The sequence below is a fragment of the Sparus aurata genome, chromosome 23, assembly GCF_900880675.1.
Source record: "Sparus aurata chromosome 23, fSpaAur1.1, whole genome shotgun sequence".
Lineage (NCBI taxonomy): Eukaryota > Metazoa > Chordata > Actinopteri > Spariformes > Sparidae > Sparus > Sparus aurata.
In genome coordinates, this window is record NC_044209.1 from 22,217,836 (window position 1) to 22,244,275 (window position 26,440).

Below are 26,440 nucleotides of genomic sequence, written 5' to 3' on the forward strand. Positions count from 1 at the left end.
ACAATGTAAAACAAGGTATTTCCATGTGCTTTTGTGCTCTTATGCGGTAAGCTGTTGATGATTTAACGTTACTGTATGTGGACAAAATAACTCAAGTTATCGTCAAGTCTTTATCAGATACTTAACTCAAAGCTGTAACAGCACAGTTCTAATTACAGTAAGCACAGCGCTACGTTTAGATTTTGACACTTAACTAGATTTTTCTTTTTTTTCTGTCACACACACTTAATTGGTTTATTGAAAGCCATGTTTAATAAGTTAAGTAATAAAAAATATTTGTTGCTCACATCATTCTCAGGTGAATTCTTTAGGTTTGCTGTTCATTTTCTTCAGAATTCTACCCAACACAAGCTTGATGAGTATCACATTTCAGGCCTGTTTGCTTTTTATAAAGCAACTGATACTGATGGGATCTTTACGTTATTAACACATGAGCCAAAGTAAGAAATAGATTCATGATTTAAGCTGAAACGTCATGATGTTGAAGACAATGAATGACCACATCTCAGTCCCAAGAAGAAATATCAACCTTTATCTATGTTTGAAGCTCTGTTACATTCATCTGCTTATATATTTTATACAATAACACATTTGTTAAACTATATTTCCAGCCACAGCACAGAATGCACAGTTCTGTCCCCCTTTTGTATTAAAATAAGAATGTACAATACATCTTTTCAAGGCACTCAAGAACAGTATGTTTAAACATTTCATATTTGCACACGTGGATATCAGGAGTCTACTTTTGAACAGTGAGTTTGGCTGAGCAGGAAGTCTCTCCATGGTCATTGGTGGCTCGACAGGTGTAAATGTTGGTGTCGCCTGGGCCAGCTTTGGCTAGGACCAGGGTACAACGGCCATCTTCCTCGTACTCTATCTGCACTGAGGGCGACTCCTCCACAGGCTCTTCCCCGCACAGCCACACCACCTCAGGGTCAGGATATCCTGCCGAGATAGATGGAGAGGTGAGGACGAAAAAAATATTAAGCCTCGAGGGAAAAGTTCTAGTAAAGTTGAAGGTCAAGATTCTTTGAGGTCTCAATGTGGACCATTAAAAATAAATTTAATAAACATATTTCTTTCAAAGCAACAGTTTTGCTTTCCAGTTTTAGGTCAAGAGAGTCAAGCAAGTTGAGTCTGATGTCCTCATTTGTGACTTTAGTCTGTCTTAAGTCACTGCTCTGCAACATGATGTCAGAAAGAGTAACATAAGTACAGCTTGAGCGTTTAATTGAAAGCCTCAAGATAAGAAGCTGTGTGTACCTGTGAGGTGACATGACAGACGGGCACTGGATCCCTGAGTTACAGTCTGGTCCTCCAGGCTCTGGGTGAACTTGGGCGGCCCCTGCATCTTGCGCTCCAGAGACTGCAGGGCTTGCTCTGCCTCCGGGCTCAGGGGTGAGTCTGGGACAAAGAGGGTGAGGAAGGAGGAAGTAGATGAAAGAGGAGGGAAACCCCATGGCAGCAAGTTTAAACCAGGAAAGTAATCTGAGCCCTGGTAAGATAATAAAAGCATGTGAGTGTCATACCCTCCCCAGGGCTGGTAGGAGATGTGGTGCTGTCACTTTTAGAAAGCAGCGCCATCCTCTTCAAGGCCAACAAGGCCTTACCTGCTTTCTATGTAACCCAAACATTCAGAGTCTTTAGCAGAAAACCAAAACAGCACCTCAAACTCAAAGAAAATGTGCTGTGCTGAGGTGTCACCTTCCACTTCTGCCTGGCTAGAAACCTTTTCATCTTCTCCTTGGAAAGATTCTTGGTGTTGGTGAGATCTCCAGAGTCAAATGCTGCCATCCAAGGGTGGGCAAGTGCCTCTTCACAGGACATCCTCCGCCTGGAAAAACAGGCACCATGGTGTTATAGGTGGTTAAGACGAGATAGAATTAGGACGCAGTGCTTCAGCTATATGTTTATGAAAATCACCTGGTGTCCTTGCTGAGCAAGGAGCTGATGAAATTTTTGGCCTCCTCTGTAATCTCCTCAAAGCTTTCCTCATCAAACTCCCACTGTGCTGCTGTAACCAAAGCCAGGGTCTCTGCATCGCTGTTACCCTGGAATGGAGACTCACCACTCAACCTGAAGAAAAAGACAGACAGCGTTGTCATTATATTGACAGTTTCAACCTACATCCAGTAGGTGGCGTTAGAAGCCAGCAAAACACAACAGCAGGAGGTGGCTCCATCACCATTTAAACAGTTCATTTGTCTGTTACAGGGTGGTGTACAAGTTCTCAGCAACTGTATTGGAAAATCCTCTCTCACAATGGAACAAATACAGTGGATGTGCTGGACACAAGGCATTGTTTAAAGGAATAGTTTTGTGAAACACTCCTTCTCACTAAGATATGTTTGTCACCACCATCAGCAGCTGGTTAGCTTAGCTCAGCACAAAGACTGAACACAGGGGAAACAGCAACCACTGCTCCATCTCCACCTACCTACACCACTAAAGCTCACTAATTAACAAACATCACTAATAAACACGTCGTCTTGCTTGTTCAAAACTGTAGTGTAAATCCACCCGCTAAGGTTTTATGGGGGGTCTTGTAGCGGTCTGTTTCTTAGCTGGGAAGCAGTAACTTCCTTGAGTGCCAGGCATCCAGCTGAGACTCAAGGAAGAGCTTTAGAGGTGCTGACAGTTTGATTTTGTTAGCTTTGGACAGAGCCAGGCTAGCTTTTTCCTGCCTTTTCCAGTCTTTGAACTAAGCTAAGCTATCTGGCTCCGGCTTCAGAGTTCATGTGCATACAAAAAGTGGTATTTTTATCTAACCCTTCAAAAAGACAGCGAGGCAGTCTGTTTCCCAAAATGTCAAACTATGAATGTAGAAAGCGCCGTACTCACAGTATGTAACAGATGACACCGATGCTCCACATGTCAGTGGCCAAACACACAGGCTCATAGCTGATCACTTCAGGTGCCACAAACTCTGGAGTCCCATGCATCACCTTCAGAGGTGTGTTGCTATCTGTTAAACATAACACCCACAGGTTTGGTTTTGAAACATTTCACAGGAATGATAAGGAAATTGTTAAGAGCTTAATTTCACGTACCAAGCCTGCTGGCCAATCCGAAATCAATGATCTTGACGGAGGTGCCATTGGTGTCAACACACACAATGTTCTCAGGTTTGAGGTCCAGATGGATGATGTTCTGCTGATGCATGTAGGCGATCCCCTCCAAGATCTGCTGCACGTAGCGCACACTGGCCGGTTCTGTGTGCTCAAAGTTGTCGTCAACGATGCGTTCAAACAGTTCCCCGCCTGCAATACTACAGACAGACAAACCACAGCGACAGTTAGAGTATTTCTTCATATATACCTTATTCAACCAGTTTGGCCTCGTCAAGATGATACTCACAACTCCATGACCATGACCATCTCTGGCTTGTGATCGTATGCTGCGAGGCACTGGACCAGTTTGGGGTGGTGGAGGTAGTTCATCAGCTCTATCTCTTTACGGGCAGCCTCCCTCTCCTTGGCACGTCGGCCTTTGTAGAACTTCCCAGCGCACACACGTCCCGTTTCTTTGTGGGTTAACTTGAACACCAGGCCGAACTTTCCCCTAATGAAGAGAGTCATTATAATCTCTGGGCCTTAAGAGAGAAATGCTGTGTCAATCTCTAAGACTAACACAATTAAAAAACTCTGACCCTGGTTTATCCCAATTATCTGATCCAGAACTGCAGCAACTTGCATTTATGTCCATCTTATGGACTTTATTCGGCTACAACTGCAGTGTATATATGGACAGTAGGAATTGTCCCACTTCTTGTTACTGTGTTTATCTTATCTTATCTTATATCTTGAAAAATCTGGTAGTGTGTCCATCACAAAAAGAGACAACCCAGCACACAATCTTTCATCTAAGATCTGTGCAGCCACTGTTGTTAATCTGTTGGTTACTAGAGTAGAACTGCGTCTCTACATGCATGAGATTTAATCTTCTTTCGCTACTTGGGAGAACTTGCATGCTTGGAACAAAAGCTTTGTCTCTGGCGGATACTCACATTCCCAGTTTCTCCTGCAAATGGAAGTGATCTGTGACTTTGTGGGAAGAATCAATAGTGACACTGGTAAAGGCTTGTGGGGCCTCCTCCTCCTGCGGTTTGTTTAAATCTACACAAAAAGGAACAATTGGTTGAATTTAAGACTCAGTATATGTTCCCTTTTATTTCCAACGCGGTGCTCATATCACTCACCTTTCTGCTCCATCCTAAACACTGGTGACACTGGTCCTGGCTCACTTGCTCCCACCTCGTTGTAGGCTCTCACTCTGAAACAATATTCCTGTTGAGGCAGCAGCCCCGAGCTCACTTTGTAAGAGGTGCTCTTACACTGGGCTGTGAGCTCGCTCCAGTCCCCAGACTCAACGCGTCCTTGGTTCTTTACCTCGACCACATAACCCAGGACGGCACTGCCTCCGTCGTAGCAGGGGCCCGACCAGGACAGCACAAGGCTGGTGGCAGAGATGGGGCAGATCACGGGACAGGAGGCAGGAGGCTGGGGCCTCTCTGGTGGGATGAGGATCAACAAAGAGCTCAAGTAACTGCGAACGTACTTCACATGGTCCTGATGCTGCAGAGTGTGTGTTTTCTTACCTATGACAGAAAGGGTGAGTGTGTGCTGTGCAGAGTTCTTTCGATCCCTCACTACAACAGTGTAGCGACCTGTATGCTGTGGCTTAGCTTCTGCTATAACCAGTGTGCTGCTGAGATCTGTGTTTTCTGCCCAAAGCTCCGGACCATCCACTATCTGCATATACACAGTGTGTAAGAAAGAGCTTGTCAGTTGTCAGAATAAATTGTTGGCATTGTGTGTTTCTGCAAACCATGGATATGTTAGATATTTGTGTTTCACACATATCACATCAACATTTCTAGAGCCCTTCAAGTAATGAAGAGATTACTTGTAGTTGAGCTGACTTCTGAGAGGGGAGGTTTAGTTGCGAGACAGCTAGACGAGTTGGCTGGCAGGTCTTAGACCACTGTTCAGCATATGTATTTCTTAAGTTATTTTCAACCAACAAAACCATACTTTTTCTTTTGTGCGACAGCTTGAGAGACCGCTTTTTGAGATGGTGTTTTGATATTTGTAAATGTGAAACCACTGGATATTTTAAATTTCCATTTAAAGTGCCTAAACCTAATCAGCACATCGTCTTTACAACATAAAGTTTCACCATATCTGTGGCTTGCAGATGCCTTTATTGCAAACATTTAATCTGATGACTGGGATTGATAAAGACAATGACATGGTGGACACAAACACTGACTGAAGTGGACATTCTGTCAACCAGCCTTAAAATTACAACACCTGTTCTTTGTTTCTGATCCAACACGACACCACAGGAGGACTGCCGGCGAACGAACAAGTCACCCGTGCAGTTTGTCCCACCTCCACCTTGACATGCCGTGGAGGTTTTTCAAAGCGTAACGCCGGACCTGCAAAGACAAAACAAAGTGAGAACTTTGACTAAGAACCTGCCTGCTCATTGTTGATCTGGACGCCTCGCTGGAAGGAAACTATCCAGCGTGGCGTGAGAGATAAAGACAGAAGGAGAGAGAGCATGTCTTGGAGGGGGATGAGATTAGGTGATCTGTGGTTAGTGTTGTACAGAATGAGGGTGTATTACTTCCCCCCCAAAAGACCCTTATTATTATAGCATACTGCAGTGTCTCAAGTGGAAACAATATGCAAAACACAGATGACCTACCACACGCAAGAACAACCACTCCTTGTGTAATCAAGTGTTGATATTAGGCCAACCTGTTCTTAAAGACAACTGCCTCCCTGTTCCACAATATGTTTCACACTATTTACTTAGACACATATCTTGAAAGGAAGCAAACACAACTCACCTTTATCTGCACTTAATCCTATGGGTACACAATGCTACCATGTATTTACATCAGACTAGACAATTCCATATATGAGCCGGAGTTAATATCATCGCTCGCGCTGTCGATATTCAAATGCTGTGGCATCAGGATGGTGAATTTGACTATTGACAACCTGATAAAATGATGTTTAAATGGCTTTCCCTAACAGGGAGTCTGATGCTACTTTATTGCTTCTCCCTCTCCAGCCACCACTTATATCAAATTCATAAAACAATAAACAACACAACCATAAAAAGCAGTACCTCTTATCCTGTGCAATGTCATAACAGATGTTCAGCTTTTAATGCTTCTGGTTGAGCACAATAGCTTAGAGCCCGACAGCATTATGACAAGAACAAAGGTTAAAAAAGAAAGACTAGCTTTGGGGCAAACCACAACGGCATCAAAAGAAGGTCACACACAAAAAAACAGACTCCAACCAAGAAGTTAAAATAACAAATCAGATGATACAGCAGCAAACCATCAGAAAATGAATAAATGATGGAAAGACAGGTGCATTGCCTGTTCATTTGGCAGAAACAGCAAGAAAGGAAGTAGGGAAAAAAGATGTTTATGTGTTTCCTACCTGTTCCTGAGTTGGCTCTCTTCTTTGGGATGACTTCTGCAGAGACAGACAAAGCGCAGGTAGGTTTTACTAGGTGAGGACAGAGGTGTGGCTCTGCTCTTCTGATCTATGGCTATCAGTTCACAGACTGAACTGTGCACTGTCCACTCCCCTACATGGTGTTCACTTGGGACTGAGGACCTTAAGTGGGTGTATCAAAAAGCCACATTGTTGTGGAAGTGCAGCATGATTCCTGACTGCTATGCATGTTGCCTGACAACCAATCGCACAAGGATAGGAAGTGATGTGTTTCCTGCTCATTTAAAAATATCACATGGACAAGAGGTTATAACAATGGTAAAGAGGCCAAGATATGTTCTGTACAGAAGGGAAGGTGCACTGTATATGTTCAGCAATAAATCGATCAAATGCTTCGTATTTATGTGTGAAAATAATGATTTATTTTTCACCTCTTGGCGAGACGGGGCTAAGCTTGTCAGAGCCTGTAGGGGAAGTACAAGTAGATCCTCTGGACCTCTGTAGCTCATCTTTGGGAGGTTGTGGTGACCGTCCATTCTCTGTAAGGCTCTTGGATGCAGAAGTGGGGATACTTGCGACACGGTTCTGCAGACTGTAGATAGTTTCAAAGTCTGGATTGGTTTTCAGAAAGAGGAAAGGGAGAGAGAAAAAACCCACAGAACATCAGAAATGAAACTGGCCAATTTGAACAGAGTAAATAACAGAATAAATAGTCCATTGAGAAGAACCCTGCACCAAGGAATGGAGTTTTATTTGCAGCAAAAGGTGTTGTAGACTAATTAAAAGAAGACTTATGGTCCATTACGGAAACATCTCGGGTAATGCTTTATATTATGGTTCTTGTAGTAAGTGTTAGTTAACAGGCCCTAATTAGTCCTCACAAGATGCTTATATTTGTAATAGTATTATAAACACATTTAGTGAGTGTGAGGTCAGTAAAGGGTAACATTGACATGATATGATAATAAAAGGGAATTTGGAAGTCAACAAGAGTCTTTAAACTGTAAAAATAATCAGAAATGTCTTCTCATTTAACAAAAAAACACATATATAATTATATGATCAACATTTACACAGTCACATTAGAACAAGAACCTTAATAGAAAGCGTCACCCAGTCTCACCTCTGACGAACACAGCGGCGCAGCAGGATGTCTTCCCCGCGCCGTTTTCTGCCAGGCAGGTGTAGGCCCCGGCATCTTCTGGCAAGGACTCTGTCACCACAAAACTCACCTCCCTGCCATTGAAGGAAGGTTTCCCGAAACGGGCCACTTCACCTGCCCATAGGAGCAAACAAACAAGCTAGAAAACACTCTCTCCATCTGATGCGATGTGCAACAAAGAACGATACAGAGAAAGCATGTGAGAAAGGAAGGGCCTGACAATGACGCCGGACACAGGAGAAAATATGCTGTCGACCTCTTGAACCCTGTTGTGGATCTGTCATTACAAATGCTTGGTGCATGGCCAGGCATTGTTTAAAGCGGGACTTAGTTCTGAAATATGATAAACATCCCAAAGTCACCAAAAGTACCAAATATGTCAGGCTTAGTTGAGGGAAATTTGTAGAAGATTAGACAAAAGACATTATACCTCCAAGCTCGAACCGAAAACAAGACATGTAAGAGTGCTGAATTTTTCTTTTAAATGCTAAATTTAAGGATTCAAGAGGTTAATTCAACAAAAACCTGCATTTTAAATAAACCAGAAGACCAACCATGTTATGCAAGGTTTGTTTTAAGCGACCATACCAGGGCCTCAGTGTACTTTCGATCAACACTGGACCCAATTCAAACATGGAGATGCAGCAGTGCACATTGTCCCTGCTCACCATTGTGCAACCATGACACTTTGATTGGCTGACTCCCCGTGATAACCCCGTGCAGTTTGATGTCAGCTCCTTCGTCCACGCAGCAGTCCTCCAGAGGCTCTATGAAGACGGGTGGATCCAGGCGTTTGCATGAGATGAGGTTAAGAGGCCCTGGATATGGAGGAGAGGGGAGGAAAGAGGTGAGGAGGTCAGATACAGGAAACAAGAGCAACACATGCAACTACATCACTGCACATTCTTTTTTTCTTATTTTAGCTCATTACCCTTTAATGTCAGTCTTCACTATATACCTATATATATTTTGTGTTTTGCAGTCCTTCACACATCAAACTAATCTATTTTCACCCTGATGATCTGAGGCGTTGTCTTGCGTGAACAAAGTACCTCCGTTCTTGAAATAAGGCCTGCTATAGGTGCTATATAAGTGTGTTCAAAGCCTCTCATTTACCAAAACACTTCGCACCACATCTTTTCTCTTCTCGTTTCTTGTTCTTCCTTCCTTTTTCTGATCCTCACAACACATCAGAGCGCTATCTTAAAAAAAACATGTTTAGTGTTAAACACACAGTATGTTATTTCTGCCAGTAGGGATCTCTCGATGAAAACAAACAACCAAAACTGCCAATGAAAATCTATCGCATGTGATTCAGGCAGAAGTGTTAATGGACGAGGTGATGTATCAAGATTTGATCCATGTTATCTTTAGTCATGCTCACCGACTTCCCTCCTCACTCTCTGACTCTCTCCCGGAAGACAACCAAATGAAACACACTGTAACCCTGAACAGAATTACAGATGTCTCTGGGTTTGGACATTGTTAGGAAACATTTAGGACGACATGAGTACAATTCAACAAAATGACTCATCAAAGTCTCACTTAACTGGAAGTCTCAGGGTCAATCCAAAAATTTAAATGAAACCAGGGATGGATTCTTGCAACGCGGGGGCGGGTATTCCCAGGAACTGAACTCTCCCCGATACAGCAAAGTTTTATAAATCAAAGGCACATCTGCTGCACAGGCTGATACCGACTGGTATCATAAAGGTATTTCTATTACAGAGGCCTGTCAGGTGTAGGAAAGCATTTTAACTACGTTGCGTAACAGTTGACCAAGCTGATTTCGTGTTTTCATACCATGTTAAGCTATATTCAAGTTATGGTTTAACAAAACAGGTCTTTTACCATCAACCTTTAGCCGGAGTTTACAGTGCTGGATTACTGTAAAGCCTGATGCTGTGAGGACAGGCACTGACTGCTGTTCAATCAAACCAGCTATACTCTGAGCTGCACCTCTGCACACAGACACTCTGAGAGGAGGATCTTCACGCATTGCTCACATCACGACTCTCTGACCTTTCGTTTTCACAAGGTTGCCGAGAACCTGAAGCTATTATAAGCAGGTCGTCGATGTCAGTCATAAATCAGCTGAAGTGACGGCTCACAAGCTGCTCTCAAAACTGCACATGTGGTCAAGCTGACGTACGATCTTGACCACATGTGCAGTATATTTCTATGTAAAAGACAGAAAGATGTGTTTGATACTGTCTCTCCAATGACAGTATACAAAATAATTTTACTGAGCAGATGTACTAGCTAGCTAACCACCTGAGAGTCTCACAGGAAAAATCACAAGTTTATATCAGTACAAACTGAGAAACATGAGAAAGGAAGTGTGCTTTCAAGCTTCGCAAAACCTGAGAAATGATGTGTTGACATGGAAGTGAAAGCTTCCAAACACCATAAACAATCACATACTTGGACGAGGACAAAGATAACACCGGATATTAGCTTTTAAAGCAACAAACTTGGAGTGACTGACCTAAGTTTTTGTTTTTTTACACCAAGAAAACAGATTTGCTGGAGGTCTGTTTTTGCAGTCCACCAAACTGTTATCAGGAGGCATCGCCGTGTCCCGACTTGCCTTTAAAATACTGACATTTAAAAAACATGGCAAATGCTACCACTGGAGCTCTCTCCAACTCAAACACACACCCTTTAAATTATTAATCTCCTCTCTGCCCTTCTTCATGCAGCCCTTACCTGTGTCAGTACATGTAGTGTCAACAGTTCCCGGCCCGTTCTCCGGTGCAGGAGATGCACGGGGTGACTTGATGTGCATCCTGAAGGTTGACACGTAACGCTGTTTGCTGGCATCACCATTCATTTCTGTCGAAGAGCTGCCTGGTCTGTGAGAACAACAAATAATTTACACAGTCATTTCCCAAGCTGATTATCAGACTTCCTCTCTTTGTCACTGCTGTGTGGCCCTCTGCAGCTTGATGTCTCTCTTGTCTGTAAAAACCAACACACACTTCTGTCTCTCTCTCTCTCTCACACACAAACACACACACTGCCTGCTAAGCCAGTGCGGCTCTGCCCTCAGTCCTCACACTTCTCTGCACATGTTCAAGCCCTCTTTTCTCGCCCTTCCCTGCATCTACACTAACTCCACCCACAACACAAATCTTTCTGTTTTGCTTTGGCCCTCTGTGGCAGGTCAAGCATCTCCTTATCTCTCCAAGGTCAGTTTAAAGCCAGATCCCCCCACCCACTTCTCAAACCCCTGTCCACATTATCATGGCTAATAGACAAAAAAAAAAAAAAAAAACACATAAACAATGAAAGACAAAAAGAGAGATTGTTGGAGGAAGAGGTTGGGCTTATCTAGCCACCCAGCCAAAGGTCGTATTGTGGGATGTTTGTTGAATGCGCTGCCGTTTATCGATTTCACTGTTTGCCCTCTCACTTATCAATGCTGCAACTGAACTTTGGGATGCCAGTGACGCCGGCAACGCGAAGGGTTTGTTTCGCGCCTGTGGATTGTAAAGCTGTGATTGTGAACAACAGGCTTGTAAATCCTATATGGCCTGAAGTGTGAACACCTGCCCCGCTACAGTATACACAGGGCGGCCGTTTCCAGGGTTACAGCTTCACTTCAACACGTCCACTTCCTGCCATGGCAACTAGAGAGGTCTCACGAGAGGGGCTGTTGTTCCCACGATGAACATGTGTCGTGAGCCAGTGGATGACACAATCTGCATTAGGGGATTGTATTAGGATACTTTTGTTAAGGACTAATACAACAGTTTAAAATACTCTATGGCAACTTAACGACCTGTATTGAAAACCTTTATCAAGGAAAAGTAAAATTTAGCGTTATCAGCAAAATATGAAGAGGAAAGGTACTCATTGTGCAGTGTTTTACTATCATATATGACAGTTTTGATCAATTTACTGCTAAATTAATGATTATATTGCATTTTACTGCTGTAGATGTTTAACGTTAGGCTAATTTGAACCACTTTATGTAATGGTAGGTAGTTAAATCTCCAGCAATGCATCATTATCATATTTTGCAACATCACCGTGCTGTGACAACGTTTCTCATTTCAATTATGTGATAATGTATTTTCCGGCTAGTCCAAGACATTTTTTAAGCGCTTTATCTCAGGGGAATGTTCTTGAATCACTGCATGCTTCATTTTGTAACAAACATTTAAAAATTGCCACATTTGGAGATACGTGGCTGTCACCGGACAGGAGAAGTATAAAAAATCGCAATCTGAAAGTAATGAACAACTGATGCAGTCAGACAAATGTAGCGGCATGTAAAGCCCAATATTTGCCTCTGAAATATGAAAAAATGGGAAAAAAAGAATCTCAAATTTCTTCTTAGGTAAAGATTTTGACTACATGTACTTGGTCACATTCACCAGAAGCCAACTGAGGGGTTTTTGTAACGTGTCTTTCCATTGTGCTCCCATTCCAGCTTCCTAAATTCCACATCAGTGATCACACAGAATAGCACTGTGAGGGGCTTGTTTTAGTTTCTGTGAGGGAAGAATTCCCAAATCAAACATTTACCAAAAGGCTGCACACACACAAAGACACTATTGCAAAATGTTCATATGAGTTAGATAGCTACATACTATTGCATACATTTGTGGTACCGGCCAAATTTTGTGTTATAGTTATAAAGCATATTTCTAAATCCTCATTTGATAGTAGCCCGACCCTGTCTGCACTTTTTCTGTCACTGTTAACATGAAACCAGTATAATTCAATAAACCTCATTGTTAAATGAAGAATGATCCCAAAATATTACTCAACAGCTGCCAAACTCACATCACACAGCTAGATCTGTGACCTTCTCCTTTCTCTGACTGCAAGATGAAACCTTTAATTCTGTGGGATTATCATGTAGCCACAGGACCCAACTTGCAAAGGTAGCGTTGACTGATGAAAAGTAAGCAGACAAATAATCATGACACCTTACACCACATGCTCTCAGGAACTTGTTACAGCAAACACAGCTGGATGACACTCCAGGTGAAGCTAATCATTGTTCTGAATTAGGAGTCACAGCGCAAAAACAAACCACAGTTGTATACATGTAGCACATTGTGATAGACACGGTATCTAATTAGGTCTGACTCAAGGCTTTGAATAAGACGTGACAGCTTCCTGGGAAAAAGAAAATACATGCAGAGACGAGGAAGGAGAACGTAAGCAGAGACCCTGAAGCTGCAGAGCTGCTCATTAAAAGGAAACAGTCTGATAATGCTGCATTTCTCCCACAGAGCCAGGACCCATAGGAGCATAATTAATGTAATTTAGGCACAGGGCCACTTTCTGCACACAATGGAGTGGAGAGCAGGAGGGAGACAAGCTGACTGGCCCTCAAAACTTCCCTCCCTCCTATACATGCTGCAGCTGATGCATGAGTATTGTTTGGTCTACTCTCTGTCCTGGAATGACTACTGTGATAAAGCGTCCCCGTCCATCCAGATCTATCCACCACGAATCCTCAATCTTAATCAAGGGGATAGATGTAGACTGGAGATAGTCACAGCAGCGTGAAGGGGGGATTTTAGTCCGTGAATACGAATCTTTGTAGTGCTTCAAAAGTGATGCAATGTGAATGGACAAGCAGTATCAAGGTAAATAATGATTCATTTTCCTATGAAAGGCAGAATGGAAGCGGGAAAACACTGCACTATGACCCCGAAACTGTGCATGTAAATACCAGCAAGAGTGTAAACTCAATGATTTTGTGTTGTGAAACACCAAATGGTCTGGCGTGCCAAATTTTACTGACACAATCCAATGAGCAAGATGTAATGGTGCAGCCTGACCATGATTTCCCAATCGAGTATTTCTCGAGATCTGTTTTATTGAGATTATTACAGACACAGACTGCTGTCATTAAGCTCATGACAAAGATAATAAAACCACAAATAATATTTTCAATAAAAAACGTAGCACATAATAATAAAAATTGTACAAAGATAAGGAAGCACAATAGTAGTAGACCCATGTATCACGATAACATAGCACGCAATGGAAGATACATTAATAATGCATTGCATGCTGGAAAAAACACAAAACATGTTGTTGGGATCGTAGCATTATCTTCTGGTGAAACCGTAAAGCTTTGTCGTGTCCAGCCATGTCAAAATTTTACAATACATGAACATCTAATCTTTATGCATATGTCTTTACTTACACCTTACACAGTTTCGTCCTCTAGTGTAATGATGAACAAAAGGCACAGAAGTCAGTGAGCAGAACTCCGCAGTAAATCATACGTCCATATGAAGGCGCACGAGTCAAACCGCGTATGTAATTGCGTTTTAACAAACAGGTTTTGCCCATGTGAACTGAAATGCCCTCAGCACATTTCTTTGTTTGCTTTTCCCCAAACCTGCTACCACAAGCAATGCTAATGTTCTCTGACAGTCAGGTTGAGTACTGTTGAGGAAATTCAAACAAAAGGCAGGGATTAAAATATGAAGAAACCTTTATTTAGCGGAACAGGCAAAAGGCTGAACACGGAATCATTATGTCAACTTGGCAATAAGAATCTTAAACTGCATGTCCAGCTAATAACTACACCTCTTCAGTGCAGCTGTTAGCAGCTGTCAGTCCTTTACTAAGAAAGATGACACTGGCACCATCTAGAGGCTGCCAGCAATAGCCTATAACCATCCTTTTTTTTTTTTTTTATTAATAAACTCTTATATTCTTACTAATCATCATATTCTGAATGATAAAAGAACATTAGAACAAAAACTTAATAAAAGGTTCCAAAAATGTCTAATTACTCTATAAAATCTTTTGTGTGAAGTTGAAATGTCATTTAAAATGATTACCTAGAGTCCAAAGTTACACCTCCTTAATGCCTGTTTTTCCCAACCAACAGCACAAACCTGTAAAATATTACAAATAAAGTGTCTGATTGAATAATTCACCACTCATATTAGATGTACTTCAGTTTACTGTTGGGTACTTTGACTGTCTCTCTCTAAAGTTTCTATCTTTTGAGAAAGTTCCTACCTTTCGAGAAACTTTAGGGTGAAATACTGTCACCGGTTCACATTCTGGGCTGTTTTGACTCAACTGTGAGGATTTCATGTGTGTGATAGTTTTCCCAGCTGAAAAAGCACAACTGAATCATTATTCATAAGCTCTTTGTATGTTTAGTATGCAGAAATAATTTGCAAAGTAACCACTGTAAAACTGTCAAGTAATTGAATAATTGTAGTGGAGTAAATCATAGAATAATGTTTTCCTCCGACATTTAAGAAGAGTGAGAGTAGAAATAAAAGATGGCTTTGAATGGAAAGTATTTAAGTAATAGAGCGAGTTTATAATTTTAGAAAACTTGCATTTGTCCCCTGACCTGCAGGAATAAAGTTTATCTTCTCTGTATAGTTTATATAAATAGTTTGTTTGCACTTCATTAAAGATAAGATATGGAATAGTCCTATGCCCAAATGTTTTAGAATATAAGATAAATAAATAAATCATGCTGCAGTATTTCAGATCACGATAAGACTTAACTGAACATTCACAAGTTACCCAGCAGTATGTCAACTGCACTGTTTATGTATAATGTGATGCTATGATAGAAATTAGCCAAATTACCAATCTTACCAATTCATCATTCTTACTATGGGGACTTTAAGCATATTTCGATGCCAATACTCTCGTACTCTTGTACTAATGGCTTGTACTTGTATTAATCCCCTGTGTACTTCTTTTATCACTGCACCAATCAGATTTTCTACTCACCTCCTCTTGCTTTCTTAATAAAACTCATACACATGCAACTTTTCAGCGACAATATTATGAGGCTTTAAAGGTGCCGTGAAAAATGTAACACTTGAGCTGACCAGTGACCCCTGACTTCTCCCAGAGCAGCTCCCAGGCTGGCAGGACAAACAGCCATAAATTGCCTCTGGCTGCAGCTCTGAGAGGCCAAAGGCTGTTGTGTGGCTCGCCGACCCTACACCACTCACCATTCCCACAGAAGTGGACGAGTTTCTGCAAAAGGTCCTTCATTTGGGAAATGTGTCGAAATTCAAACTCATCCAGTGTTTATACATGAGGACCAAATAACTGCATAGTTTGTTGTTGAGGGAACATTTTATCTCAAGTGTGTATTGTAGCAGTATATGAGCTTAAACAGCAGGGGGTGTTGTTCACCATAACTGCAAAGACAACGACGTGAACTCCAGATTTAGATCTTTGCATGAAATGTTTGGAATGTTAGAATTCAGCCTCAGTTCAGATCTCATTAGACTACAGTTGTCTCCACTTTTTCTAATGTGTGCATATTTCTTAAAAACACCATCTCTCCCGTCAGCCTTTCCTGTTCCTCCTCATTCCAGTTCCCTCTGGCTGACGCAGCACATGATCTCTGTAGAGGTGTCTCTGTCTTTAAATGCTGACCCTGTTGAGCAAAAGGTCCTGTTGTTTTTCGCTCTGCTGGTTTCACACATTAACCGTGACTGTCTGGCCCCATGCTCCTCTCCGGGGCAATGCAGGGCGTCAGTTCAACATGTGTGGCAGGAGGCCGCCACACAAATACACAGGATGCAAGACAAGCCACAAAACTTGTGAGGGAAATTACAAATGAGCATAAAATAGGCATGCTGGACTTCCTGCAATTTCCCAAATTGAGAGATTGGAGTCACAAGAGTTTGTCTTGCTTTTTTTTTTTTGCAAGTGTGTGACATGACACGTCTGTTGTTTGATAAGCAAATGGCAAAAAAGTTACAAACAATATTTTTTCAGTTTTTTAATTCATCTCCTTCAAAATATTGATAACATCCAGGCAGATGTATTTTATGAATTATGAAGTAAATCTTTTAAAAAAGGTAATCTTCTTGCCTGCTGTTACATTAGTGAACATGCTTGGCGGTCCTTCTCCATATGAGAGAGCGTGTTCGTGAGCCAGTATGTGTCTCTGTGTTCAACTCCCACCTTTGCAGTGAGGCCCTCCACCGCTCTGTTGTTGGTGAGGGCCCACATGGAAGCGATTACGCTGCGCAGAGAGTGAAATTACAGAGAAAAACCTACAGAGCTGGAGCCCTCCTATAACCACTCACTCCTTCACTTAGATTTACACGCATGGACACAGGCTCAGAAACACATACAGCCAAGCGAACACAGGGACACACACACACACACACATAGATATAGAGAGACAGATGGGCACACACACACACACACACACATGCTCACACAGGAGCTCTGCTGCCACCTTGCCTGAAGCTGTACATTTCCACTGCTCTCTCTGTTGGGACAAGGCCGCAGTGTGCTTCCCTCCCTGCCTTCCCTCTCCTGGACTGGAGTGGGACGGGGCCAGGGCTGTAAATTCCTCAGAAAGAGCTGTTAAGAGCGCCTCCATTAAAACAGGGGGGGCCGGTGCTCGCCAGAGAGGAGCCGACTCAATAAGTCATCGCCGAAGCCTGAGGCCCTTCTGGGGCCCATGGGAGAGTATCTATAGCCACAGACCGGATTAAAGCTTCTTCGTTCTTTTTCAACGCACTTTGTTTACCTGCAGATGCAGGTGCTCAGAGTGCTGTGATATTGCATTAATGGGCCAATAAGAATGATTTTACTGCCTTGTAACACATCTACGGGGGGTTGATTGACTCATCAATTAAAAGCTCGGTGATTACTCCCACAGCTGTCGAATTGTTTGGCTTTCCAGACTAACAGCTTCATCAGAACAAACATCCTTTTCAGCTTATTGTTGTGTCAAGAAATTATATATCATTTTTATTATCTCTTACATCCACCCACTGGCTGCTTGGATCAGAAAAGGCTTTGTTCACAAGCCAAAATAGCATTTAACAACTCAGTGTTTCACAGCAACACTGTAAAGGAGGTGAGAAGACTGGTCAGGCTGCGGGTCCAACTGTTTCAAAAGGTGCCTTCATCCGTGCATGTAAGTCAAAATATGACAGAATAGGTTTAAATCATTGTTGAAGCACAGACTCAGCTGTGGACAAGACACTCTGGATTCATTACAAGACATGATGAAACATGACACATCAAACAGAATGCTTTGGGCTATCAGTGTATTCTCTGAGAGGTGATCCATCTTGGTAGCTTCATGTGTCTGAACGACAGACACTGGTAAACCAAACTCTTGTGCAGGGAGTTTGGATGATAATATACCCTGATAATATACCCTGACAATCACATTCTCTGTCTGTATTCTTAATAAAACTTGATAAAATGAGGGGGGGGGAGAGAAAAGAATAGAAAACAATGACACGACACAGTAGCTCGAAACATCACCTGCCATCACCCCGGAGGGTTTATGAGAGTGGCATGGTTGTATACACACTGTGGTGTCTGGATGCACATTAACCATTCCCTTCCATCCACACACTCCTCCCAATCAAGCCCATTATTATCCCAATGCGTGCTTGCAGGCTCCCAAAATATATGTCACGCAACTGTCAGCACCTCTCTGCTCAGCAGCTGGAGAGGATCCGAGGCACTCCCTCATTTTCTGCCCTGATAACACACAGCACACCCTCACCCCGGAGGACAGAGGCAAAACAAACTCCCCTAACATCGCTAAAGTCACTCTCAACGAGTCCGGTGCGTTTGTTATCTTGTCAGAGCCACCCCGGAGAGGCCTGTGCACTTATAGAATCCCAGACAAAGGGTGTGTACGAGGCATGAAAAGGAGCCACCAACAAGTTAGGAGGCTTCATTGTTTCTGCCATGTTTGTTCATTTAAGCAGTAAGGTACAAGAAGCCGTGTCTAGTGATTTAAGAACAGCTGGATATCTTGTAAGGCGCGATGCAAACCTGAAAGAGACCACAAGGACAGATTATAGCAGTTATATTAAACCCCTACGAAATCTTTAAGGCGTATTTTATGGAGGAACTAGTTCTTGCCAAAGGACGTTTCTCTTTCACGGCAAAAACAACCATTGTTGCTGAGGATCGGTACTTTAAAATGAAATGGTTGAAAGTTTTCCTGCATTCATCATTTCCCTTATTTAAGTGATAAAATACGTCTCGGAAGTGCGGCAACGTCAAGTTGAAGAAACGATTTCCGTGGACACAAGATAAATGGAGAGAAGCAGGACACCTCCTCACGGCGACTGTCAGAACCAGTATTTATGGCGGGAGGCCCTGAATCAAAGTCAGAAAACTGAAATGCACATTTCAAAACCTCCAGTCTCCTGCCAACTTGTTACGCTCCATCCCAATCACAGTGGTCGCCTCTGAAAGCGGCGATAGAGGGAGAAAGAACATATTGCACTTCCTGCAGAGATTTGAGGGGAGAGCAGAGACAGATAGATATAGTTCTGTATGTGCTCTGGAAACTCTCAGCTGCTCTCCTATGGTCAGGATAATGTATGACTGCAACTAATCTAGTGTTAGCCTTCGGAGCATGAGTTCTTCTTGAGCGTGCGCCAAGATTTGATTAGAAACAGTCTTACTACATGTCCGGGTAGTTTTTCCCCCTTTTTGCCTCCGTTTTTTTTTTCTCCTTTTCCTCAACCCTGATTTCTTTTGTCTGCTTTTAAGCCCCTTTACAGGCCCGATATTGTTATTATTCAGTAAAAAAAAAAAAAAAGTCAGTGTTTTTTTTTTTACCAGAGAGAAAGCCAGCGCTTGTGACAACCAACACAATCCTTTTTCTGACATGCAAAGGCCTCCTTCCAATAAGAGCGACATCATAATATCAACTCCAGGAGCATTCTTCCTGTCTTACCCCCGATCCCTGGCTTGTCCCTTCTTGCCTTCGAGCAAGCAGGAAATGGCTGCATGCAAGATTTAAGATCTGAGATCAACAACATGAGAGACGGCTGCCACTGAAAAACTGGGCACCAACTTTAAAGAGCACATAATCTCCTCTGATCGGAACCACCTCCTGTACAGTTAACACGCAGTTGGATCCAGCAGGTTTTGTCACAGTGTTTTTGGAATAAAATCTGTGTGTTTTACATTTTCAAACGGTCCCCTGCATGTATAGAGGAGGTCACGTCCACCTGGTCCACGTAAAACTCCCCCAGATGAGTCGTGCAACATACTCATCAAGATTCGCTGAGAAAATTACTGTGTGAAGAGCTTTTTTTTTTTTTCCTGGCATAAGTTAAATGCACAGACATCTGATTCCGTTCAGCTTTTTGCCTGCGATCCAAAGATTTAGTTCAAATATTCGCAAAATCACAGCCACGTCTCTGCTCGTTTCTCCCCGTCTTTGTTGTTTTTTTTCCCCTGGAGGAAGACAAAAGCAACCAAATAATACAGAATTTTTCCATCGCGCTCTCCAGAAAAACCCCTCCTCCCATAAACCCTAAAACAATCTCACTCTCTTTACCACCAGCACCCCGCCCCATGCCGCTTGTCTTCATTCTCTCACTCTTCATTCGTTTCTCTGCTTCAGCGCAAAGCCAAACAAGCCAGCCATTAAGTTGAGTTAAGCGCAGGAAGTGGGCCTTCGGGCCAGGCGGCACTGTTTACAAGGAGCTAGTCAGGTTTCAGCGGCGCTTTGAAGTGAGCAGCACACAGGAGACTGTCTGTCACTAGGCAAAGGCCCAGCACCGCTCCACTGACTCACTCGCATTCCCCCCATTCATCTGAGCAGAGAGAGGGAAGCAGGGTGGAGGCAGACGGGGTGTGAGATTGGAGATTTATGCTTTTTTTTTTCCCCCCGCAGAGTGTCTGTTTCTACCTTTCATCACTCTTACCTGTCTGTTATTACAACCCTTTCCTTATTCAGCCCCAGATAAGGACACAAGAAAGACAAACACCAACTTGTCCAACAGGTCATGAGACGTAAAGACGGGTCCATTTATAGTAAAGGCTCCGTCAGTAATTACGCCGCTGTAACCCAGCGGTTTCGCAGACTGGGGTCCAATCAACATGGGGAAGATTTATTTCACTATAATTCTATCCATCTGTAACACAATAACCAGCGGTGGAAAGTACCTGAGTTCATGGATTCAAGTACTGTAATTTAAACGTGCTATTTTGTCAGAGAAGTGGATTTTTGAGTCTCATGCCCAGCTCGTCAAAAACCACCGCTTTGGGATTGCAGGACGGGTGGGCTGCTTTTCTTACAAACTGCACCTTTAAGTACAATTTTGTGGTTCCTGTACTCTCCATGAGTATTTGCATTTTCTGCTAGGTTATACTTCTACTCCACTGCAGCTCAGATGCAAATATTGCACTTATTTTGCATTACATTTATCCGACAACTTCACTTACAAATGACTGTGTAGGTTTATTTTGATAACACAATATATATAATATAGTAGGTAATAAAATCAACAAACACATGATGATTTAGATGATATTATAGATCAAAATGAAAATGTATTGGGGAGTAATTCACGAACTGGCGAGTAAACAAACTATGTAAAGTTCACACACCCGCACCAGCTTTAACTTTAATCCCATGAACTCATTAATGCATTATTATTTAGAATAACAATAATCATGATACTCATTCAGCAGGACTTGTTGCTGGAGAGAAGCAAACAAGACGCAAACCGCACACATCCGTTTTTTAGTTGTCCAATTTTCCTGGGAAGAGGTTGAGAGAAAAAATATATTTTTGACTTAAAGGGTTGAAACAAACTGAATTTGTGGCTATCAATGATAGAACGCATTTTGGGATGTGGAAAAAAAATAATAAAAGATATTAATCAGAGATTAAACAAAAAATGATTTACAACATTTGAACACAACACAAACTCAATAATATGACCAATCATTTCACATGAGCCCAAGATGAGCTATAAACAAGTCCCTCTCTCATCACTGAAGCCGACATCCACTCTCCCACACTTTTTATTTATTAACCTAACTATGTAAAAACCATACAAATGTGTACTGGAACAATCTGTAATTATATACCATTCTACTTGAAGACCACTTTGTACCTTTGGCCCTTTTGAGTATATTTTGATGCTTATACTTTGACTTAAGAAAAACATTTATGAGCATGAATTGTTCCAGTATAGACAATTTACTTCCCTGGAGTGCTTCCTCCACCTCTGACACGAACAGTATTTATTACTTTCTTTTGGGGTCATGTGGTTGAAACACTATCTGTAACAAAAGAGCACATTTCTAAGCACAGAATCTTATCAAATAGGGGTCTGTGGTCTATTTTGTGTCTGTATGCTGCGCCCCTATAAACTTTATATATCTTGCAGCCCTCATCTAAACCTCTGCAGCGACAACACACACACACACACACACACACCATTGTTCTGTATGTGCGTGCGACTCTCAAACAGCCTGCTGTTAGCCCAGAGCCTCTGCTCTGAGGCAAGAGGATCAGCTTTCTCCAACACACCCATCTACTTCATGACATCACTCACTGCAGAGAAGGTTCAGTTTCAGCCGTTCATGGCTTGGGGGATTCCAACTTGGCACGGAGCGCGGTGGCTCCAGAGAGGTAACACTAGAGCGGCGCTGAACACCCTTGTTTTCCCTGCACCCAACAGGCAGGCAGGAACATTTTCACACCTATGCAACAGCACAACTTTTCTTGCCAGATGATTCCTGTTGATCTAACCCAGCCCTCTCTAACAACAGGCTAAAGAAAAAAAAAAGAAAAGAAAAAGGTTCCTTGTTTTGTTTAGCACTTGAAGGCGATGTTGGTGTACATGTGTGAGGAAAGGCCCCTGTCGCATTCTTACAGGCTGGCACCAGTTTCTCAGACACGAGACACGCAGATGTGAAACCTTTCAGAATATATATTGACAAATTTGCGTGATAAGCGCTTCACGGGGAGAAGCGTGTTTAATTGACAGCTTCGGTTCAAACTCACTGCGGTATTTACCAGATGGCTACATACTTGTGTGAGAAGCTAATTTCCATTAAGCATTCCAATAATCTTTTACTGTTGCCTGCCAGTCTGAGGCAACAGATGTTCAGGTGTGACACAGCCCTCAACCCCCTTCGGAAAAAAAAAAAAAACAAAGATCGCTGTTCTTTTATCAGAGAAAATAACTTGTTATCAAAACATTATTTAATCATGAAAGAATACTGAACATAAGGAAGGGCACAGAAAAGGATGAAAGATACTCGATAATCACTTTCCTCTTGAACAAATCAGGCACTCGATGATATCTGAGTCTGAGCTCGGTCTCAGCCACATGTTTTTAGTTAAAGAGGAGTCAAAGTGCAGCGAGCTAGACTGAAAGATCTTCTTGGATAACGCCCAACAGACTGAAATGAAGACATTCTTTAAATCCATAAAAAAAACAAAACAAAAAAAAAACAGAATTTATAACCAGCAATTAACAAATAATGAACACGACTAGATCTACAGGAGGTGGCGTTTTTTTTTTTTTTTACAGTGCGAAGGTAAAGCAGGTACACTGGCAGAGGATGAGAAGTATTTACTTTTCTTTAAATACAAATATAAAACTTTCATGTTTTTACAAATACTATTTACAAATTCACTTATGAAACGTTTACAGAGATAATATACTGCCGCTCTCCTACTGCTCGTGTGTCCCCCCCCCCCCCCCCCCATGTTCTCGGCTGCGGGGATCATCGCTCCTTTGAGTTTATCATGGCTCTAAGAAAAGAGCCGGAGAGGGGGGGGAGGAGAGCATTTCAGCACATGGCCTCCGTAGCCATGCTTGTTATTTGTTCAGACAGTCAGGTTCAGTCCTTGTTTATACAGCTTGCCCTTTTGTCAAACCCTGACCCTCAGTTTGGCATGCAATGTGTGGCTATAAAGCTGAGGCGAGTACGAATGCTGTGAGAAACCCCGTCGCGACCCACTGTGCTACTTACCTGTCACGTGAGAGACAGGTAATAATACACAATCAGTCCCCGCAACATTACTCTACACGGTGGTCTCTCCGTGTTTGCCGTTCGTCAGCCTTGTGTAGAACTTGTGCCAGGAGTGTAGAGTCTTTCCAGACCAGATCCAGAAACCAGAGGTGATACCCACTATCAGTGTCATCAGATACTTGATCATGTAGACAGTGAAGTCCGGGGTCATGCGGGGCCCGGTCTGCAAAGGGCAGGGGATGGCCAGGCCCCTGCAGTTATGGCTCACCCAGCTGCGCTCCCAGTGGGATCGGAAGGCCTGCTCGTAGAAGAAGCAGGCGATCACGATGGTGGCGGGCACGGTGTAGAGCACGCTGAACACGCCGATCCGCACCATGAGTCGCTCCAGCTTCTCCGTCTTGGTGCCGTCGTGCTTCATGATGGTGCGGATCCGGAACAGCGACACGAAACCGGCCAGCAGGAAGGAGGTACCGATGAAGAGATAGATGAAGAGAGGGGCCAACACAAAGCCTCGGAGGGGGTCCAGGTTGCTGAGGCTGACGAAGCAGACGCCACTTAGCATGTCACCCTCGATCTGCCCGATGGCCAAGATGCTGATGGTCTTGATGGCCGGCACCGCCCAGGCTGCCAGGTGAAAGTACTGAGAGTTGGCCTCGATGGCCTCGTGGCCCCACTTCATGCCCGCGGCCAGGAACCAGGTGAGTGACAGGATGACCCACCAGATGGAGCTGGCCATGCTGAAGAAGTAGAGCATCATGAAGAGGATGGTGCAGCCTTCCTTTTTGGTACCTTGGACGATGGTTTTATAGCCGTCGGGGGTGAAGCTCTCGTTGCACACCACCTTGTCCCCCAGGAAGTAGCCAGCTATGTAGGCTATGGAGACCATAGTGTAGCAGCCAGACAGGAAGATGATAGGCCGCTCAGGGTATCTAAAGCGCTGCATGTCCACTAAATAGGTGGTCACAGTGAATAATGTCGACGCGCAGCAGAGCACAGACCACACCAGAATCCATATGCGGGAGAAATGGATCTCTTTGTCAGTGAAGAACATGTTCCCACCGCTCCTGGTGGGCTCACAGGGAGCAGCACAATCATTCTCATCCAAAAACTTATAATTCAGATATGGGGGCACTTTGAGAACAGGCGGACAGCGGAAAGGCCTCTCGTGTGGGGGGATGGGGGGATCTTGGGTCCCCGGGACGTGAATGATGGGTGGGACGGTGGCGGCGGAGGAGTCGTTCTGGCCCACACAGATCTGGTGCTCGTCCCCCAGCACGGGGAAGTTCTCGCAGCGCAGTCGCTCCGGCCACTGGAAGCCGAACTTGTTCATGAGAGCCTCGCAGCCCTGCTTGGCTCGCTCGCAGATGGATCTGCACGGGGGAATGGCCTTCTCTAGAACCGTGCACACGGGCGCGTACATGGAGCACAGGAAGAATTTCAACTCCGGCGAACACTGTACCTTCACGAGAGGGTAGAACTGGTGCACCTCGAGCCCCGCGTCCTCCTGGTTGTAGTGGCCCACCAAGTTTGGCATGATGGTCTGGTTGTAGGCTATGTCCGTGCACAGGGGGATTGAAATCGGCTGACAGAATCCATGTTCCGGGACGACTATCCCGTTGTCCCCTTGGTACTGGGCTGATATGAGCAGAGGCAGCAGGAGTGCAACACACCACGTCTGGCAAAAACCCATTTCCCCAAAGTTTAAGACAACAACTTTAGCCCGATAAACTTGCTGTAGATGTCTTTAGTTTGTATCATCAGTTCTGCGAGCAGTTTTCTTGAGTGGGAGTAACTTTTCTAGAGTAAAAAATCTGGCAGTCGCGACAGGAAAGCTTCTCTCTCGGTGCCTGGTCTCCGCTGTGAAAACTGCTGGCTGACTTTTTTCTTTTCGACAACTCCGATTCCCTCATTGTCAAGGCAACTACAGTAACACATGTGATTTCCGGTGTGTAGCTTCAAAATAATAAATCTAATTGACCAACATGAACGTGTAATTTTTTTTTGTCAAGATACCAGAATAGCACAAATATTGCAATAGGCTAGAGAATTATAATATTATGAATATATTAAACGACGAGTATTAAGGCCTGTTTATTTCTTTCAAGACAGAAAAGCTCTTCTTGGTCCATTTTTGTTTGATATAACTTTATTTTTATATGATACTGTGGCAGAGATGTAGGTGGGGATTTGCTTTTCATTATTATCCCTGGAGCTGAGAAAACTTAAAATCTTTATCTTTAAAATAACATCTTAATTGACAAACGTGAACATTTAGTTTATTTTATCAATTTGTTATCCGACTTGTTTTGTATCTGTGTAACTAACATGGTGACTTGTTTGTGTCTGTGTACAACTACTCCACGTGGCTTTAATTGTCCTCTAGGGAGAAATAAAGTTTTTGTTAATAAACTGCAATTGTCTATGAAATTATAATATAAATATAATAAACGACTACTATTTAGGATATTGAGCTCTTAATAGTTAATGGGTATAAACGCATTAGAAACTAAAACTTAGACAAACGTAAACGTGATTATTTTAATAATATCAATAATAATGATGATAATAATAATACACAAATAATGATGGCAATTAATCTATGTAATTCATGCTGTGATAATATTATGCAATTCATGCCGAAAATAAAAATAGCATCATTTTCGTCAGAAGTGGACAGCGATGAAAGTGAATGCTTTTATTTTGAAGGCAAAGTCGCTTGTGCACTGGCCGTATATTTGCTAACGTTTTCATACTTGACTCCACAGCTGGATTGGGTGGCCCAGTCGGACTTTGAGGAGGAGGAGAAAGACTCAGTGCACTTAATGTCCATGCTATGTTCATTTTCCACATTACAGTGTGATCAATTCGTCAATCGGTAAAAGCATGTATGTGAGTAAATACATTGTTTAAATGTGCTTTGAAGAAACACATTTGATATGAAAAACCTAAACATAACTGAGCTGAATAAAACTATACAAAATACATTATAAAATACAAAACTATATAAAAATCATCATCATCATTATAATCATAACACATATTTTAG

At 42.9% G+C, this 26,440-nt stretch overlaps 2 protein-coding genes across 3 annotated transcripts; both read right to left on the reverse strand.

Moving 5' to 3' along the window:
- Nucleotides 1–505: 505 nt before the first annotated feature.
- mylk5 (myosin, light chain kinase 5) lies at nucleotides 506–10,684 on the reverse strand. 2 transcript variants are annotated; one of them, XM_030408667.1, is made up of 17 exons: nucleotides 10,354–10,684; nucleotides 8,313–8,462; nucleotides 7,606–7,758; nucleotides 6,914–7,093; nucleotides 6,465–6,500; nucleotides 5,313–5,440; nucleotides 4,598–4,751; nucleotides 4,199–4,510; nucleotides 4,007–4,115; nucleotides 3,358–3,561; nucleotides 3,051–3,268; nucleotides 2,842–2,965; nucleotides 1,924–2,076; nucleotides 1,705–1,834; nucleotides 1,530–1,617; nucleotides 1,264–1,404; nucleotides 506–945 (listed from the first exon to the last, which is right to left on the reverse strand). In XM_030408667.1, exons 1-17 carry the CDS (start codon nucleotides 10,475–10,477, stop codon nucleotides 740–742), a joined length of 2,610 nt encoding a protein of 869 aa, XP_030264527.1. In that variant the 5' UTR covers nucleotides 10,478–10,684; the 3' UTR covers nucleotides 506–739. The 2 variants fall into 2 exon arrangements, with proteins under 2 accessions (XP_030264527.1, XP_030264528.1); XM_030408668.1 differs by lacking the exon at nucleotides 10,354–10,684 and having other exon boundaries at nucleotides 7,606–7,762; nucleotides 8,313–8,419.
- An 11,869-nt stretch (nucleotides 10,685–22,553) lies between these two features.
- On the reverse strand, nucleotides 22,554–25,299 carry LOC115574764 (frizzled-2). Its single transcript, XM_030406364.1, has one exon. The coding sequence runs from the start codon at nucleotides 25,082–25,084 to the stop codon at nucleotides 23,447–23,449; it is 1,638 nt and encodes a 545-aa protein (XP_030262224.1). The 5' UTR covers nucleotides 25,085–25,299; the 3' UTR covers nucleotides 22,554–23,446.
- Nucleotides 25,300–26,440: the final 1,141 nt, after the last annotated feature.